This window comes from Brachycentrus maculatus, unplaced genomic scaffold (assembly GCF_059751285.1).
Source record: "Brachycentrus maculatus isolate JH-2025_06_01 unplaced genomic scaffold, ASM5975128v1 h1tg000326l, whole genome shotgun sequence".
Classification (NCBI taxonomy): domain Eukaryota; kingdom Metazoa; phylum Arthropoda; class Insecta; order Trichoptera; family Brachycentridae; genus Brachycentrus; species Brachycentrus maculatus.
Window position 1 is genome coordinate 298845 of NW_028281075.1, and position 17746 is coordinate 316590.

The 17746-nt window shown below is 34.1% G+C and overlaps 2 protein-coding genes across 4 annotated transcripts; both read left to right on the plus strand.

Annotated features, from left to right (window-relative positions):
• Window positions 1–53: 53 nt before the first annotated feature.
• On the plus strand, window positions 54–11747 carry LOC148304183 (cyclin-dependent kinase-like 4). Of its 2 annotated transcripts, none has more exons than XM_088268747.1 (8): window positions 54–342; window positions 761–955; window positions 1893–2062; window positions 2879–3000; window positions 3676–3932; window positions 4529–4726; window positions 6362–6489; window positions 10990–11747. In XM_088268747.1, the coding sequence occupies exons 1-8, from the start codon at window positions 175–177 to the stop codon at window positions 11039–11041; spliced, it is 1290 nt and encodes a 429-aa protein (XP_088124873.1). In that variant the 5' UTR covers window positions 54–174; the 3' UTR covers window positions 11042–11747. The 2 variants fall into 2 exon arrangements, with proteins under 2 accessions (XP_088124873.1, XP_088124872.1); XM_088268746.1 differs by having other exon boundaries at window positions 57–342; window positions 10971–11739.
• A 380-nt stretch (window positions 11748–12127) lies between these two features.
• LOC148304184 (bifunctional methylenetetrahydrofolate dehydrogenase/cyclohydrolase, mitochondrial-like) lies at window positions 12128–17310 on the plus strand. Of its 2 annotated transcripts, none has more exons than XM_088268748.1 (6): window positions 12128–12665; window positions 13412–13596; window positions 15105–15375; window positions 15940–16148; window positions 16775–16900; window positions 17085–17310. In XM_088268748.1, exons 1-6 carry the CDS (start codon window positions 12574–12576, stop codon window positions 17195–17197), a joined length of 996 nt encoding a protein of 331 aa, XP_088124874.1. In that variant the 5' UTR covers window positions 12128–12573; the 3' UTR covers window positions 17198–17310. The 2 variants fall into 2 exon arrangements, with proteins under 2 accessions (XP_088124874.1, XP_088124875.1); XM_088268749.1 differs by having other exon boundaries at window positions 12128–12327.
• Window positions 17311–17746: the final 436 nt, after the last annotated feature.

Consider the following 17746-nt stretch of genomic DNA (forward strand, 5'->3'; position numbering starts at 1 on the left):
TGAGCGACATGTCAAACCGCTAACTTTAAATTTGAAATTGATTTAAAACAATCTAAATTTCAAAACAGATTCATTTGTTACTTATTTGTCAGTATTACAATATTGAAGGGCAAAAATCATCTTGAATATACACGATGAATGGTGTCTTGGGATATAAAGTGATTAATTGAGGGGATGGAGAATTATGAGAAGATATCCGTGGTGGGCGAAGGATCGTACGGTGTCGTGATGAAGTGTCGCCACGTGGGCACGGGACAGCTCGTGGCTATCAAGAAGTTCCTGGAGACGGAGGAGGATGCCACTGTCAGGAAGATGGCGCTGAGAGAGATCAGGATGCTGAAGGTAACGTGTACGAGACATTTAGCATTTGTACAGATTTGTAAACAAGTATTTGGACACAATCAAAACGTTGTAAGTTGCTTGACTTACTAATTTTTACATAGCATAGATATAGGCGCTTGTGTACTACACGGAATTTTACTGTTCGGCAGTCCGGTAAGCATGATAAAACGGATGATTGGCTTGGATTGGCTTGTACTTTTGGCAGTCTTTCTTCGGATCGGTGCGTGATCACGGTGCGCGTAAATTCGATCACGTTTAACTGTCGTAGTCGCTTTTATTAAAAAAAAAATTAAAAATGGACGTAAAAATTCCGTGTAGTGTACAAGCGCTGGACCTACACGTATAAAAAAATAGCAAATTAATGTGCCTGTACATGGATATCTATATCTCACATGAATATTGCGTTTTTTTTCTTAAGAAAATCCACCACGAAAACGTCGTGAGTATTATAGAGGTGTTCCGACGCAGGCGGCGCATGTACATGGTGTTCGAGTTCGTGGAGAAGACCCTGCTGCAGGAACTGGAGAGAACTGTCACCGGGTTACCCGACACGCAGGTCCGCCACATCACCTTCCAGCTCCTGAGGGCGCTGGCGCACATCCACGCTAATAATGTAAGCCGCACCAGCCTAATAAATAATAATTTTGGATAATTTATAAAGCGCCATTTTCGTAAAATACTACCTCAAGGGCGCTTATACGATAGATAGTTCGTTGGGACTAGACGATAAGAAACAGTTTTCATGATTCATTTATTAAACATATGCACAACGTGTAATATTATTGATTACAAATATACACTTCAATAAATATAAATAAGAATAAAATAAAATAAATGGTATAACATTGTTCTTGTATTTATTTGGTAATGCAGTCACCCTCTATTTCAAATCAACATTCACAAATAATAAGTTTTATATTATTTATTGATTTCTGGTGAGGCTCGGTACCTCCAACACGGTTAAGAACCACAGTTAAAAGGGAGTCAATGTTTTTAACTTGTATTTTATTTGATAATGACTTATTTTAGTCATTAACCCCTTATAACATTCCCTCCGATAACCCGGTACCCATCTCAACGTTAATTAAACCTTATCCGCTCCCTAAGTGGAGCATATGTAGTCCACAAACTGTCTCCAGGCTTTTCTGTCGGTTGCCAGCTCCTTTGCATCCTCCCAAGTCAGATCCGCGTCCCGAAGTTCTGACGAGAACTGCCGATGAATTGTCAGCAGTGGACATCCTGGGCGGCGCGAACCCGATGCCTTGTAAAAGAGGCAAGCTTTATTAAGGCTCACGGGAGGCATGCGGAGTACATGGCCAAGCCAACTGAATCGCCTTTTCTTGATGACAACTGTCGTCAAGAAAAGTCATTGTCACAAAAATCTTGGTCACAACTGTGACAAAGATTTGCCGCATCCTACGCCTTATCTCTTAATTCCTCACAAAATCAAACCACCGCACAATTCCCAGACACCTATTGGTACACGGCTGCTCTGGGCCCTTGTGAGGTGCTATAAAGTATTACTGTAGTATGTATAACAACGATTACAGATTATCCACCGCGACGTGAAGCCGGAAAACGTGCTCTTGTCCCGCCTGGGCGTGGTGAAGCTGTGCGACTTCGGGTTCGCGCGCACCACGGCCCTGCCCCCGGAGCCCTACACGCACTACGTAGCCACGCGCTGGTACCGCGCCCCCGAACTGCTGCTCGGCGAAACTAGGTGCTTTTCACTTTTAAATCATCATCAAAGACCTACGTATCTCCTTCTGTTCGTATCATATCAGGTCCCCCTGACGTCGACTATCACTTTAGAGTAGGTAATAGGGTATTATCCCTCGGAAGGAATATCTAATTTAACATACTCAGCCTATCAGAGACTGTTTAAGACTCGTTTTGTGTTTATAACAGCCGATATAATCAATATTTTAATTCATCATTTTCTTTTGCAAAATTCGCCTTCGTAAAAACGTTGTTTTCGTAAGTTGGTAACGAATGATGTCACAGAAACGAATCCACGCTACTACTATTACAGCCCTTTAAAACAGGTAATAAAGGAATACTCCCCATTACGTACCCGATGACGTAAAATTTGATGACGTGTATCGGTGTCCGTTTTTCGTTTTATTAAAATATCTAAAGCTTAAAACTTCATATCCCTTATTTATCCACAGATTTCAATAAGTATCGTACCGATAGTCTTGCGATTTTTCATATTAATTTATTAGCTAAAAAACACCATCATGAGAGATCACTTTTCTCTAAAGTAATCCGTTGTCGAGATATGGTTTTCTTCTTAAAATCACTATGCCTATTACCTGACGTCCAAGTGACTCTGAAATCTAGCTACGGCTTATGCAACACCGTTTATCATGTCCCTACTCAGGCTTCAACTTCATAAGTTTCATAGCCTATGCCTACTTGTGAGTGGATTTACTCTTTATGTTTAAAGTTACTATAATTTCATGTAATTCATGAGTGAAAATGATTCACTATGTAAGTATCCCTCGTATCTGTCACACTTGCATGCGCTGCGCAGGTATGGTGCAGAGGTGGACGTGTGGGCCGTGGGCTGCGTGCTGGCCGAAATGACGTCAGGCACTCCGCTCTTCCCAGGGAAGTCGGACATCGACCAGCTTCACTTGATCGTCAAGCTATTAGGTAAGGCACCATGAACGACCGGCACTTATCGTTAAACCCTTCAAGAGCGTTCCAACCATTTACCATGGGCGCCCGCAGAAAATTTTCTAGGGGGGGTCAAAATATTTTAAGTAATGTTTTAATGTAGTTTTAATTTACTGTAGCGTACTTGTACGGCGAACGAACGGACAGAATATTGTAGTAATGAAGGGCATACTGTAGCAACAATTTTTTTATTAACACATAAATGGAAGTAACATTATTTACTATTTTAAATAAATCCAGGGGGGTGGCAATCCCCCTTGCCCCCTTGTTTTCACTGATGCATGAGTCGCATTTTTTTTCTCTTCAAAATGGACTGTAGCTTAAAGGTTTATCTTTTTCTTAAATGATGATTCTTTCAATAGATTTTCGAGAATATTTAAAGAAATTTTTCACTAATTCCATCTTTTCACTGATGCATGGTTCGTATTTTTTTCTAATTTTCAAAATGTACTGTAGCTTTCAGGTACATATTTTTCTAATGTGAAGATTATTTGAATAGATATTTGAGAATATTTAAAGAAAATTTTCACTAATTCCATGCTTTCACTGATGCATAGGTCATAACTTTTTTTCACAAAGTGGTCTACATCTTTTTCTTCATCATCTCTGGGAGGATCGTTTCAATAGATATTTGAGAATATGGCTCTGCAGGCAAGCTGACCCCGCAGCAGCAGGCGCGGCTGCCGGCCGGCGCGCGTGGCGCGCGGGGCGCAGCGTGCGGCGCGGGCGCGCCGGGCGCACGGGGCGCGCGGGGTCCCCTCGGCGCGCTGCTGGGCGCCATGCTGCGCGCGGCCCCGGCGCGCCGGCCCCGCTGCGCGCAGCTCCTGCGGCACGCCTACTTCTCGAGGGACGGCTTCGCGGACCACTTTCCGACGGAAGTGCGGCGACGCTCGCAACAAGAGTCGCTGGTCGGTTATGTACATTTTTTTGACCCAACTTCACATACGACCGTACGTGATACGCCCGTTTTTTCTGCACCATTCTGGACTAACCCGTATCACGTACGCGCACGAGAAAAAATATATGTGCCAAAAATATTTGGTACGTACTGGATACGCATCTAGAAAAAAAATATTTAGGTGGTTTTAATATATTTACATGTTTTTTTTACAATTTGATACAATTTCTATACATTTAAACATATGGACGACTTATAGTTTTATATTCGCTGTGCGTCTCCAAAAAAGACACTGAGCTCTTGAGCTTGGAGAGGGACTTACACTCGAGGTTTAATGTTTTATTTTATTAATGGTAAAATAGTATTTTTCTTATTTTTATATATTTTTTTTAAGATTTACATGTAATGGGCATTAATTTTTTTCTGAAGAATTTTGGTATCCTCAATATGTTGAGATATCAAAAAAAAAAATTAAAAAACTAACTCCTCATTGGAGATGATTCAAAATTGTGAACAAGTATTTGGACGCATTCAAAGTGTTGTAAATATATATAAATTATTTAATAAAATGACTTGAATTGATTTGATTTATTACTGTTATTGCAGTCAAATCCACTGGTGTATCGTGTTCCCGCGGTGGGCGGAGCTCGCGCCTTGCAGGACAATGCGCGCGGGCAAGGAGGAGTGTCGGGAAGATTCGGAGGAGGTACTAAACTGCCTTGTTACCTCTCACTATCTACCCTCCCCCCTTTGGTATCCGTGAGAGAGGCTCACACTAATGACAAAGACGAATTATTTTCGATGGTAAGTTGTATAATATTTTAGTACAGTAAAACCTCGTTATAACGGACCTGTTTACGTCTTTATTTTTTTCATTTATTAACGGCCGTAGCAAATATGTACATACTATATTATATGTATAATTTATGATAAAATATTTTTATATATTTTATCTATAATATATTTTATCTATAATATTTTTATATATAAATATATTTTCTCTTTTTAAGTATTTTATTGGTTCGAAATTGACAAAGACTAAATATTTTCGATGGTAAGTTATATAATATTTAAGTACAGTAAAACCTTGTTATAACAGACCCCTTTTTCCCTTTATTAACGGCCGGAGCTAATTTGTACATATTATATTACATGTATACTTCATGATAAAATCATATGTTTTCTCTTAAGTATTTTATTGGTTCGAAATGACAAAGACGAAATATTTTCGATGCAAAGTTTTATAATATTTAAGAACAGTAAAACCTTGTTATAACGGACCTCTTTTTTCTTTTTCTTTTCCTTCATTAACGGCCGTACCGAATTTGTATACTGTTTACTGTCAAACTGACCCTGGACTGGTCCCCGCGCTTCAGGGACCAGTCCAGGGTCATATTAAATAAATACATATTACTGCGTGATACAACAGAAGAGGTCGATATTGATGAAGAGGAGCCTCTGCCTACCTTAATTTTCGGAAGCATGCACACTATTTGAGAGATTAAAAAATATCTACTACGCACATTCAATAACTTATGCAAATATATATATATATATATATATATATATATATATATATATATATATATATATATATATATATATATATATATATATATATATATATATATATATATATATATATATATATATATATATATATATATATATATATATATATATATATATATATATATATATATATATATACAATATATATATATATATATATATATATATATATATATATATATATATATATATATATATATATATATATATATACAAAGCTGAAAACAAACTGTTGACTTATGGAAATAAAACAGTGAAAAAACCAATGTCGATCATAGATTATTTACAATGCAGAAAACTTAATTTTTTTTGGTTCTCTTCAGCTATGTATTTTTTTAAAGAAGTACATTTATTTGCTTCTAAAACTTGTATTCTTCTTAGAATGGTAACCATTGGTAGGTAATGCAGATTGGGAGGACGGTATCATTACTCGATCGTATCTCCTTGTGTATCGACCTCTTAATCTTGCATTCATTGTTTTCCCGCATTCATAGTTTATTTCAATAGGTCCCTTTAAAAACGATAGATAGAGGTTTCACTGTGTATATATATATATATATATATATATATATATATATATATATATATATATATATATATATATATATATATATATATATATATATATATATATATACATATATATATAAATATATATATATATATATATATATATATATATATATATATATATATATGTATATGTATATATATATATATATATATATATATATATATATATATATATATATATATATATATATATATATATATATATATATATATATATATATATATATATATATATATATATATATTTATACACATAAAAATATATTTTGAAGTTTCCTTTTTTAAATAATACAGGTTAGTAACGAGAGATTTCCTGTTCCGCCCTCTTCTCCCTCACCGCTAACCGTCAGCACCCTGCCGCAGATCTCCGTTGCAGCGCTCTCTCGAAGTAACCCGAAGCCACAAGGACACCACATCAATCGGTACATACAGAATAATACTAAATTATTTAGTAAAAAAATATTTTATTAATGATTTTTTAGGCATTTGCCTTGATACCTACCTAGTACCTAATGTGTATGGAAGTGAAGCAAGAGTTAGTTCCAAAAAGGGATGAAAGTAAACGGAATGCAGTCGAAATGCAATCTCTCAGATGAATGTGTGGCAAAACGATGTATGATACATGTTCGAATGGTGAAATAAGGGTGGCAAGCAAAGCTGATATAAGCATTATCGATAAAATTAAGAAAGGTGTGTTGAGATAGTTGGGACATGAGTGAGGAAAGAACGGTAAAACAAATTTATGAGGCGAATGTAGTTGGAAAAGAAGCAGAGGAAGACCGAGAAAAAAGCAGAAGCACGAGTAGGTATGTCAAATACTTAAAAGCGGTCAGGTTAGGAGTCGAAATAATCGGCGGGTATGTATGAGGAAATGCATGAACTTGGATGTGGCTAATAATGCTTGCAAAGACAGAGTGGTGTGTGTGTCGTAATATTTTCTCTGCCTACCCCTGCGGAGAAGCGGCGCGATGATTAGTTAGTAGTTAGCTAGTTAGGAGATTATTGAACTTTTTTTGGCGTGATGGTTAGTTAGTTATTTTTTAGGTACAGTTGGTTAGTAGTAACGAGAAGTTTCGAGAAACTGTTTTGTCTTTCGACGACATAAGGGCACGTTATAAGTTGTAGGTACAATAATAAACCCAATAACAACACGTGCTACGTTACTAGGTGGGTGTAGATACCAGCAACAAACACCCAATGTTAGATAAAAAAATAAAACACTGACTTACGCTGTTTACACCTACATCATCATGTAGTCATCAGTCGACAATATTTAAGTCGGCACTGACGCAACAGCGCTATACTGACGTGAAATCAATTTATACCATGGCAATACCGACTTATATTGTATTTGAAGTCAGTTATTGACTTCAAATGCAATGTAAGTCGGTATGCCATCGTAAATAGCCTTGTTAACCGCCTTTAAAGTAGAATTATGTAGAATAGTTAGCGCTTTTTTTAAACTTAAAATGTCCTAGAACCCACTTCATGTCAAGCTTTTTACAAAAAATACATTGAAATATCATTTAAATATTCATTACAATACCATATTTTATTATTTTGAGAAATTTTGTAAATAAAGATTGTAATTATGAAAGCACAAACAGTATTTCGTCTAATTTGATTTGGAAAATTAAAAAATATATATCCGTGAAAAAAGGTGCCGGAACACCGTTCCACCGCGTTACATGAAAAAAGCCCTGAAAATGGTTATTTTCTAAACATTTATTTATTTGCTAAGAAAAATGGGTGGCGGTACCTTGGTAGTGCGAGATCAGTTAGTGATATTACATTATATTTTCAAAAAAACGTGGAAAAATATGACGACTTTAATTTCCTTACGTTTTATCTTGGTGCACTAAATTGAAGTTATTTTATTTATCAGATATGAGAAAATGCAATTAAATTGGCTGAAAAAAAAGACATGTTATAATGCTATTAGAAACTGTTAACTCCATTTTTTATATTTCTTTTGCTTTCTTTAAAACTTTCCTCGATTATTCATCGTTTTTTGTCAACTCCTGGAATAGTGTGAAACGAGGTTTTACTATATTTACATCTATTGTAAGATATACTTATCTATATAAGTTTCTCTCCTTTGGCGTTCTGTCCTAGAGAAATAAAAAACAATCGCGATTCTGACAAATGAAATTCTTCTGATAGGGGAATCAAAATTGCCCAAATTATATAAAATAGGCTGTGAGACATGACACCTAACAATGGCCCAGAGCAGCCGTAGACTCAGCTTTGAGAATAGATGCCTGCCAAAAATTATAGGCTTGCGGTGCACAGTGGGGTATATTGGCGATCTGGGCGGCCAATATTATTTTTCGTTCTAAATCGATTCCAAATATGCCTTTTGACTAATTCATTGTATTATATGGAGATATTTTTTACTTATCAGTAAAAAAAAAAAAAAAATTTTTTAATAAATGCAAATCGTAGTAAATAATTTAAAAAATATTAGTCCGAGAAAGATGGCCATGGTTCCTCGTCCGGACACAGTTCTTCTTCCGCTTTTAATATAAGCGATTTCTTCATTTGTTATTTTTTTTGTTTCCTTTATAAATCGTATTCTTATTGGACGACAATAACGTGGTGAAGAAGGAATTGGGTTTTGCCAAATAACCTTATTATTCAAGGAACAAATAAGTTGTAGGGGCACTAACGAACTCTGAAATATGTTTGCATCGGAGTCTGCATCATTTAAAAACGTTTGTTTATATTGAGCTTGTTGTGCTCCATCACAACCCCACTTGCACATTTAAACTAATGTTTCTCTTTCTTTTTTATTTAAATTTTGTAAACATTCTTCTAAATGTGTCAATAGTCGCGTGGTAGTGTGATCCATTAAACTCTATAGGTTTACTTCGGCACAAGTTTCAGTTACTCTGTAAGCTTTCTTAGCAGGGTAACACTCGAGTTTTGCTTTTTGTAAGATACTGTAACACGGGTATAGTTTTTTATGAGAACTCCTTACTATATCATATTGCCTTCTCGAAAGATCGGCTTCAACAAAAATAGATAAAGCCTGTGATGGAGTCAATTGCGTTATCCGGGTATTTTTTTTGCTGGCAACGAGAATACGCTTTCTTATATTTGGTAGCACGCTTAGGTGTACAGATAATTTCTTTCAACACCAAAGAAGCATCTCTCATCCCGCTTTCTCCTAACTTTGACCGAGTAGCATGGGTGAGCACATCTAATTCAATATGTTTGCGCAAATCTTCAGTTTTCCTTCTTTTGCTTCTCTGACTTGATTCACCAAACGACTTTAATGGTCGTCCTGGTCGATTCATTACCCAAGGAATTGTAAAAGTTCCGTCAAGCCAATTTTCATTTTTTATCAAGAAAGTTTCCTCCTTTCTGAGTGCATTAATCTATCTTCGTTTCATTTCAGACTTGAAATGCGAAAAATAGTTTTTAATTTTCATTGCACACTCGTCAGAAAAATTATCTAATTGTAAAAGGTACTTTTGCAAGCATTCTAATTTTTCATTAATTTTATTAGCATTTTGTTGCTGCATGATAATAATAACTGTTTTCTAGTCATTATTCTAATATCTACTGGTCCTAAAATAAAAATGTAACAATTTAAAGATAAAAAACTGTACGTAGTTCAGTTTTTATTATTGTGCTGACTCATCTTAAAAGAGCGATTTCTTGCAAAAGAGCAAAATTCTGCAAAAAAATTTTCAATTCATATAAAGAAAGAGGGCTAAGCTATTTGATACAATCAAAATTATAGCCGGATACCACTCGGAAGCACAACTTAATATCCTTTATTTAAAAAAAAAATGAAGGAAAAATCTATTTAAAGGCACTTATTTAAATTAGTTTTTTTTAGTAAATATGTTAGCTATTGCAACTTAAATCTATGTACAATACACTATCTTACCTGCTTCATCACAATCCATTATTAAATTGTATACGTGTAATACAAAAAAATTATAATAATCACTGAAATGTTTGCGTACTAAACAAACAGCGAAAGAGAAACACGTGCACTCACAATAACAACAACTTTGCGACTGACCATTAGACACGTGAGATGTGCGTGGGGGGGATACAATTATTGCATGTCATCAACAAAATACTCTATTTCATGTCGATATATTTTTCATACACCTGCGACAATGTTTTTAAAAGTGACTTTTGGCCGCCCAGATCGCTAATATACCCCACTGTGCGGTGGTTGGACTTCGTGAAAAACCTGGAAATACGACGTAGGACGCATAGTCACAACTGTCGCCAAGAAAAGCGATTCAGTTGGCCAGACCGTGTACTTCGCATGCCTCCCGAGAGTCGCTATCGAGCTCGCCTCTTTTACAAGGCATCAGGTCCCCGCCGCCCAGGACGTTCACTGGTGATAATCCGTCGGCAGTTCTCGTCTAAACTCCGGGACGCGGACCTGACTTGGTAGGATGCAAGGGAGCTGGCAGCCGACAGGCAACTCAGGAATATCCGCTCTCTATGTGGAGCACATGGAGTTCACAAGCTGCCTAAAGGCAGTTCGTGAACTCCATATGCTCCACATAGGGAGCGAATATTGATAAGTAGTAGTATATAAAATTATTTGTATAATGTGTATGTAAACGAAATAAATGCATTGTTTTTAATGTCCTTCAATACAAGCAATAAAAAAGAAGAAAAAAAACAATTACTGTTTTATTAATCCATCCTTGTACCTGCATCTAAATTCTCTATATGCGAGTACCTATGTCTTTTACATGAATTATTAAGTGTTTTTGTTCTCATAATAAATGAATTGTGTGAAATCGTTTACATTTATAAGGTACAGAATATTAGTTACTATTTTTCATGACTTTTTCGTCGTCAACTTCTGAGGTATGTGTCTGTTTTAATGTTACACAATATCGTATGATTTCTTATTAAATTAAAGATGCACACGCACTCTTCAGGAGACGTTGGACTCTACCCCTCTGCTGCTCATCACAGGACCCTCTGGACTGAAATCTATCACCAAACTTCGTGATACTTAATCCGAATCCATTGCACCGCCACGCAACAAATAATGATAAAAACTATCAACATATGTTTTCTCTTCCTAAATACTCTTATTATATTTATTGTTAATTTTAAAATTGTTTTCTATTTTGGAAGATGTTATTTTAATAAAATGTTTTTAATAATTATTTTCAAAACTTTTATGAATTGTATTATGCGGTATAAAATATTTTTAGTTGGTAAACAAATATGCATTCAACTGAATGTAATTAGTATTTCTATGAGAGATGAAAAATAAAACGATTCAAATAAAGTCCCAATTATAATACAAATATTTTCCGTTAAAGCGTCAGGGCGCTATTGCTGCGCCATGGGTACACTTCCACAAACTTATCTGTGGAACGGTTTTCGTCGGAACAACAAAATGAAATCCCGTTTTGTATTTTCTCTAGATGGTCAAAAAAAATTAGCGCGACAGTAGCGCTCCCCAGGAATTCTACAGATAAATTTGTAGATATAACGCGCACACGTGGATTTTTTAGTGATGTTCGTAACAATCTAACAAATACTCGGTTATGAAGTAGGTGAGAAGCGATTACATTAAAAGAATCCTTCAAAAAAATCATTTTAATTCCCATACATCGCGATTTACTCAAATCTAACATTTAAAATCTTATTAGTGCTGCCGGTGCGTTTAACAAACTATGTGATTTAAAAATAAACTATCAAAATAAGAATGAAAAAAAGTCCCCATATTTTTAGTTTATTTAACAGTAAAACTATATACACTACTAAACTGTCAGTCTGTGAGAAAAAAACTCCCTGGTTGTATCTAAAAATGCTTTTATTTGTTGATTTGTAACCATCTAAAACTAGAAGAAATAATTCATAACTGTATGATATATCAATAATTCAGTACAATAACATTTATAATAAATAAGGAATTCTATTTAATGTCAATCAACTTTAATAATAATAATTATATTGTACTAATATTGTAATAATAATTATCGAATCAAGGAAACATTCATTCGTAACAATATAATCGAATCATTAATTTATTAATATATCCGGTTATTCTCACAAATATTTGAACTCCTGTCAACTTCGCGAATGTGTCAAACTTCAGTAAATTTAAATTCATATGCATATTTGGATTGAACAGGTTTTCATTCGTTTATGACAATTAATCCATAACAAACCTTTCATTATTTTTTTCGTTTACCTTTAAAAGTAGACTGTATTACTTTTCTATTGTGGTTTTAATTCGTTAAGTTACTGTAAATTCGAGGGTATGTACATTGACAATAACTAACTATAATATTGTCCAAACTTTACATTATCCTTTTCATGATGAATTAGTTTAACTAAATCAATCAATCAGGTCTAAACATATGTTTTGTAACTTTCAAAATTGTTACTCCGAATGCTATGAATCAAATTTAAATTTACCCTCTTAATTAAATTCATTACACTAATTTGTATAATAATTTAAAAAATAATATATAATCGTCGACTGTGGTAAAAAGAAATCAAATATGATTCCATTAAAATATATTATTAATCCTAAGACTTTATCATGTATGTTGTCGAGGAATTTTTCTGACAGATGTACCAAATTAAATGCAAGGTAAACAAGAGTTTATATTTAACCAAGGTGTGGTTGTGATACAAAATTTTTGCTTTTTATAATTTCTTTGACGCTTAGTGATAGACTGCCAAATTAATAACTAATCAAGTTTTCTTTTCTTAACTTGCATTATATTTATTCCTACATTTTTGTACAAGTATAATTTACTTTAAATGTTTAATGTTGGTGTTATAATAATTTATTTTATTTGTTAAATGTTGGTGTTATTATAATTAACTTTATATGTCAAATATAACTTATCCGTAAACTGTTATCCGTAAAATAAAATAATGAATCAGATTTTTTTCTAGCTTTAGTTAGGCTTGCCAGACGTTCCGGTTTTCTGACGATCCTGGAGTCCCAGACGGTTTCGTTAATTAAATTTTTTTCTAGATGACAAAAAATTCTAAAAATGATTAACTGTGAAGGATTATTTAGGATAATTACTGTCATTTATTTCACTGTACTGTACGGTGGGGGCATTTCGGTGTTCCGGTTGAATATTTCAGAAATCTGGAAGCCCAACTTTAGTACACCAAACTTCATGTGATTCTGATGGCTTTAAAAAGCTGCTACCATTTAAAATTTGTCTACCTTCAAAAACACACAAAAACAGGCCATACAAATTTATTTCACTTTAGTAACTTTTTTTATATTGTTGATAAAATACAAATTCAAATTGTTCTTGATTATATACCAATTTTTGGTTCTTTATACATATACAATTACTTCTATTACATTTTTAGAATTATGGCAAAAATATTAGATGGAACTAAACTTGCTACACAGTTGAAGACTGAATTAAAAAATGAAATTGATATTTGGGTCTCCAATGGCCACAAGAGGCCACAGTTAACCTGTGTTTTGGTTGGAGATGATCCTGCAAGTGCCATTTATGTACAAAAGAAGATGGAAGCCGCTCAATTTGTTGGTAGGATAAGGTCCTATTTATTTTTTATTTAAATAAACATATCATTCCAATACGCATATACTGAATAACTGAGAAATTATAAAATTATAAGGCAAGTGAATTTTAATTGTAGTTTTCTTAAGAATTTTTCAGTTAAAAACATTTTTATCTTATAATATAATATCCATATCTTATATTATAAGTGCTTATAATGATATTTAAATATAATAAAAAAATTTAGATTCTTAGGTTTATACATTTTTTTCAAATAAATATCTAAACTAATTAACCAACATGCCGCTACTCCGCAGGGGTAGGCAGAGAGAAAGAAAGTCACACCAATCTATCTTTGCAAACAATCTTTGCTTCTTCTACATTCATCCATCTCCTCATACATACCCGCTGATTATTCTGACTCCTGAACTAACCACCTTTAACTATTTGAAAAACTTGATCATGGCAAGTTTTCATCGGTCTTCCTTTGTTTCTATCACCAACCATATTTGTTTTACAATTCTTTCTTCACTCGTTCGATTCACAAGCCCAAAAAAATCTCAACACACCTTTCTTAATTTTATTTATAATGCTTATATCTTAGCCTTGCATTCTTTCCCTATTTTACCATTCGAACATCTATCATATATCGTTTTGTCGCAAATTAATCTGAGAGAACGCTATGCGACTGCATTTATTCTGCTTTCATCCTTCTTTTGCCAACTCCATGCTTCACTTTCATATATTAGGGTTGGAACCAGGACTCCATTCTGCACTGCCAGATTAACTTTCGCCGAAAGGTTTTTATTTGCTGTAACTGAATTCAGTGCACCATTCACTCTGTTCCCAGCATTCACTCTGTTCATAGCATTCACTCTCCTTTCTACTTCATTATCAATCTTTTCATCCCTAGACAACATATATGTAAACGAAATCATCTACCTGTGTAATCATTTTACATCCAAATCTCATCTCATCTCACATCATCTCTTTCAAAAACAATGACATTAGTTTTATCAACATTCATCAGAAAATCAATTCCTTGCACACATTGTATACATTTGACACCAACTCAATAAATATCTAATTAAAAAAATTAGTCGACTGATACTAAATAAATAATAAATAATGGGAATTTATTTAATTTTATGCAGTCCTTAAATATATTTTTTTAAATGACTTCTTTCTTATGTACTTGTAGTTGACAGTAAAAATTAATTTGTTATAACTGTTATCATATGCAGTGGAGTTCATTAGCAAGTGCATTTTTATTGCTTTCTTTTTACATTTTGTTGATATAAACGTTATTTGGATTCCAAATAGGTTTTTTTTTTGTGGATATGTTATTTGGGATATGCATTTAACAAATTGATAATAAATTGATGAGACCCCCAGACAGACCTCCGAAAAGATGGAAAAACAGTTGGGAGTTAACATCCCAAGAACGACATGCGGAGGCACAAACAGATCCCTAGGATCTACAAAAAAAGAAGAAGAAGAAGATAATAATTTTTGATAAGCTGTAATGTTTCTAGGAATTATTAGCAAAACACTCAACATTGATGCAAGTATTTCTCAGGAAGATTTGATTAAAAAAGTAAATGAGCTTAACAATGATGACACTGTAGACGGAATTCTTGTACAGTTGCCTTTACCTGAATCTATTGACGAAAGGACTGCATGCAATGCTGTGGTACCCGAAAAAGATGTTGATGGTTTTCATATTACGAATGTTGGAAAACTGTGTTTGGATATGACTACCCTAATACCGTGCACTCCAGCGGGTGTGATCGAGATCATCAAAAGGTTTTCTTTTTCTTCTCCTTTTATTCTTTTGTACGCTTTTTATTTTATATTGCTTATCAATGAGTGTAAATGGAAAAAAGAGTGATTATAGTAATAGTATAACTGACTGTTGCAGTCGCCATTATTTGAATGATAACCTCTTTTTAACCTGTTAACCGGGCGGTCCACTGTCCAATTACGCAACTTGTAACGGGCGCGAATACTGATCACTCCGTGTCTTAAATTTATGTCGAGACATTTATGGATGACTAATACCTTTGTTGTTCGATAAATGTACGTCCATATATATATATATATATATATATATATATATATATATATATATATATATATATATATATATATATATATATATATATAATATAATAAACATATATATCACGGACGTATTCATGTCCTTCTCGTACCCGATATCACTTGCGTTGGACGTATTTATGCGTCCCGCCCGATTAACAGGTTAAGAATGTATTACTGACATTGTGATGTGTGTTACGATAATATTTTTATTCTATTAAATTCTTTGAAATCAATGTTCTTTAAAATATTGGAAATTATGATTTCTAGGAACAACATTGAAACCTTTGGGCGAAATGCTGTTGTTGTAAGCCGATCCAAAAATATAGGTTTGCCAGTCGCCATGTTGCTCCATGCTGATGGAAGACATGAGTCTGGTTTAGGAATGGATGCTACAGTCACTATTTGCCATCGCTACACTCCTCGAGATCAGCTAACCATGCATTGTCGTAATGCAGACATTATTGTTACAGCAACAGGTACAAATATACTGTCTAATTTACTACTTGATACTGAGCAGATACGGATTAATACATGCAATATGTATTGAAAGTTTATATTTAAATATAGTCCGCTTCCGTGGTGTAATGGTTAGCGTGTTTAGCTACCGCGCTGGAGGTCGGGACCTCTGGACCCGGGGGTTCGATTCTCAATGGAGGGGGGTGAAAATAAATATTAGTGATTTTATACTGTATTATTAATTTAATATTACCCTGGACCGGTCCCTGAAGCGCCAGAGTGATCACCTTGCCTTCATGTAAATAACAATCAAGATAAAACTGCGTATGTGTTTGTATCTATGTATGTGTGCGCGTGTGTGTGTGTATGTGAGTGAATTTGCTTATCAAATTCTACAGTAATATTGGTCAAATATTCTAGTTTAAGATTTAAAACTTTTTTTGGGAACTTAATGTTATGGTAGCTCGTTTCAATTTTGTTTGACTTTAGCTAATTTGTAATATCTTGATAACCTGCATCTATCAGATTTAATCATTATTTTAAAGTTTTTCCACTATCTAAAGCAATGAGAGTCAGTTGAATCTTTTCAGTCTATTCAAGACTTATTATTTACCTTTCTTCTTCTTATACCTAACCATTTTTTTAGGTATACCTGGTTTAATTAAAGCTGACATGGTTAAACCAGGTGCTACTATTATTGATGTGGGTTTGACAAAAGTAACTCACCCTGACACGGGTGCAAAAAGATTTGTGGGAGATGTAGACTTCGAAGGTAATTATATACAGTACCCTTTGTTTTAGTTTATCGAGTTTATTATTTTATCCACGAGCACATTTCAACTATTGATTCTGTTAACACCTTTATTAGTTTGCTAACTTCTGTGTATTTAGAGCTTTTATCTAGGTAAATACTATTGCAGTTTCTTGTTCCTAAATATCACTGTTTATGCTTTCAGAAGTATCTAAAGTTGCCGGTGCTATAACCCCGGTTCCTGGAGGAGTGGGTCCCATGACAGTGGCAATGCTTATGAAAAACACATTCATTGCTGCCAAAAATAGGGCCAAATAATTTACTCAATAATTAAATTATTATTAAGCACAATCCATGAGCTTGTTTTCTACACATATTGCTGTACAACAGTATTAAAATATAAAATTAAACTATTTACATACAAAAATAAATATATGTTTTTTTCTTCATTCCAACATCAACACTTTAATGACCGGTCTCGCGTTTGCGCCGTAATTTGAACTAACTGCTAAGGACCGGTCCCGTGTTTTCGCGGGTTTATAAGTAGTCGAACTCTATGACATCTACTGACTAAATCAAGACATTTGTTCATTCTAAAATAAATTCACGCTACTTCAAAAGGTTTGTGTCATAACTACGAGTTGATTTCGTGAACGTTTGTATCTCATTTATAAAATTATATGACTGAAATTTTATCTGGATTCAGCCCTTTTCAAATCTTATCTTAAGTGTCTATGATATTTTTTATGGTCCGATTGGATTTGTTTAAATAATTTTTCATAAGATCCTAGTGATATTGAGAGAGATCTGAAATAATTAGAGAAGCTATAAGAGGTCCTCGGGTTACGCGAATGGTTTTGAGTGATT

Coding starts and splice junctions, on each gene's coding strand:
- LOC148304183 (XM_088268746.1), top strand. CDS start 175: ATGGAGAATTATGAGAAGATATCCGTGGTGGGCGAAGGATCGTACGGT. Junction 956..1,892: donor CGCACATCCACGCTAATAAT/GTAAGCCGCACC, acceptor CAACGATTACAG/ATTATCCACCGCGACGTGAA. Junction 2,063..2,878: donor CTGCTGCTCGGCGAAACTAG/GTGCTTTTCACT, acceptor TGCGCTGCGCAG/GTATGGTGCAGAGGTGGACG.
- LOC148304184 (XM_088268748.1), top strand. CDS start 12,574: ATGATTCCATTAAAATATATTATTAATCCTAAGACTTTATCATGTATG. Junction 12,666..13,411: donor TGTACCAAATTAAATGCAAG/GTAAACAAGAGT, acceptor TTACATTTTTAG/AATTATGGCAAAAATATTAG. Junction 13,597..15,104: donor GGAAGCCGCTCAATTTGTTG/GTAGGATAAGGT, acceptor TAATGTTTCTAG/GAATTATTAGCAAAACACTC.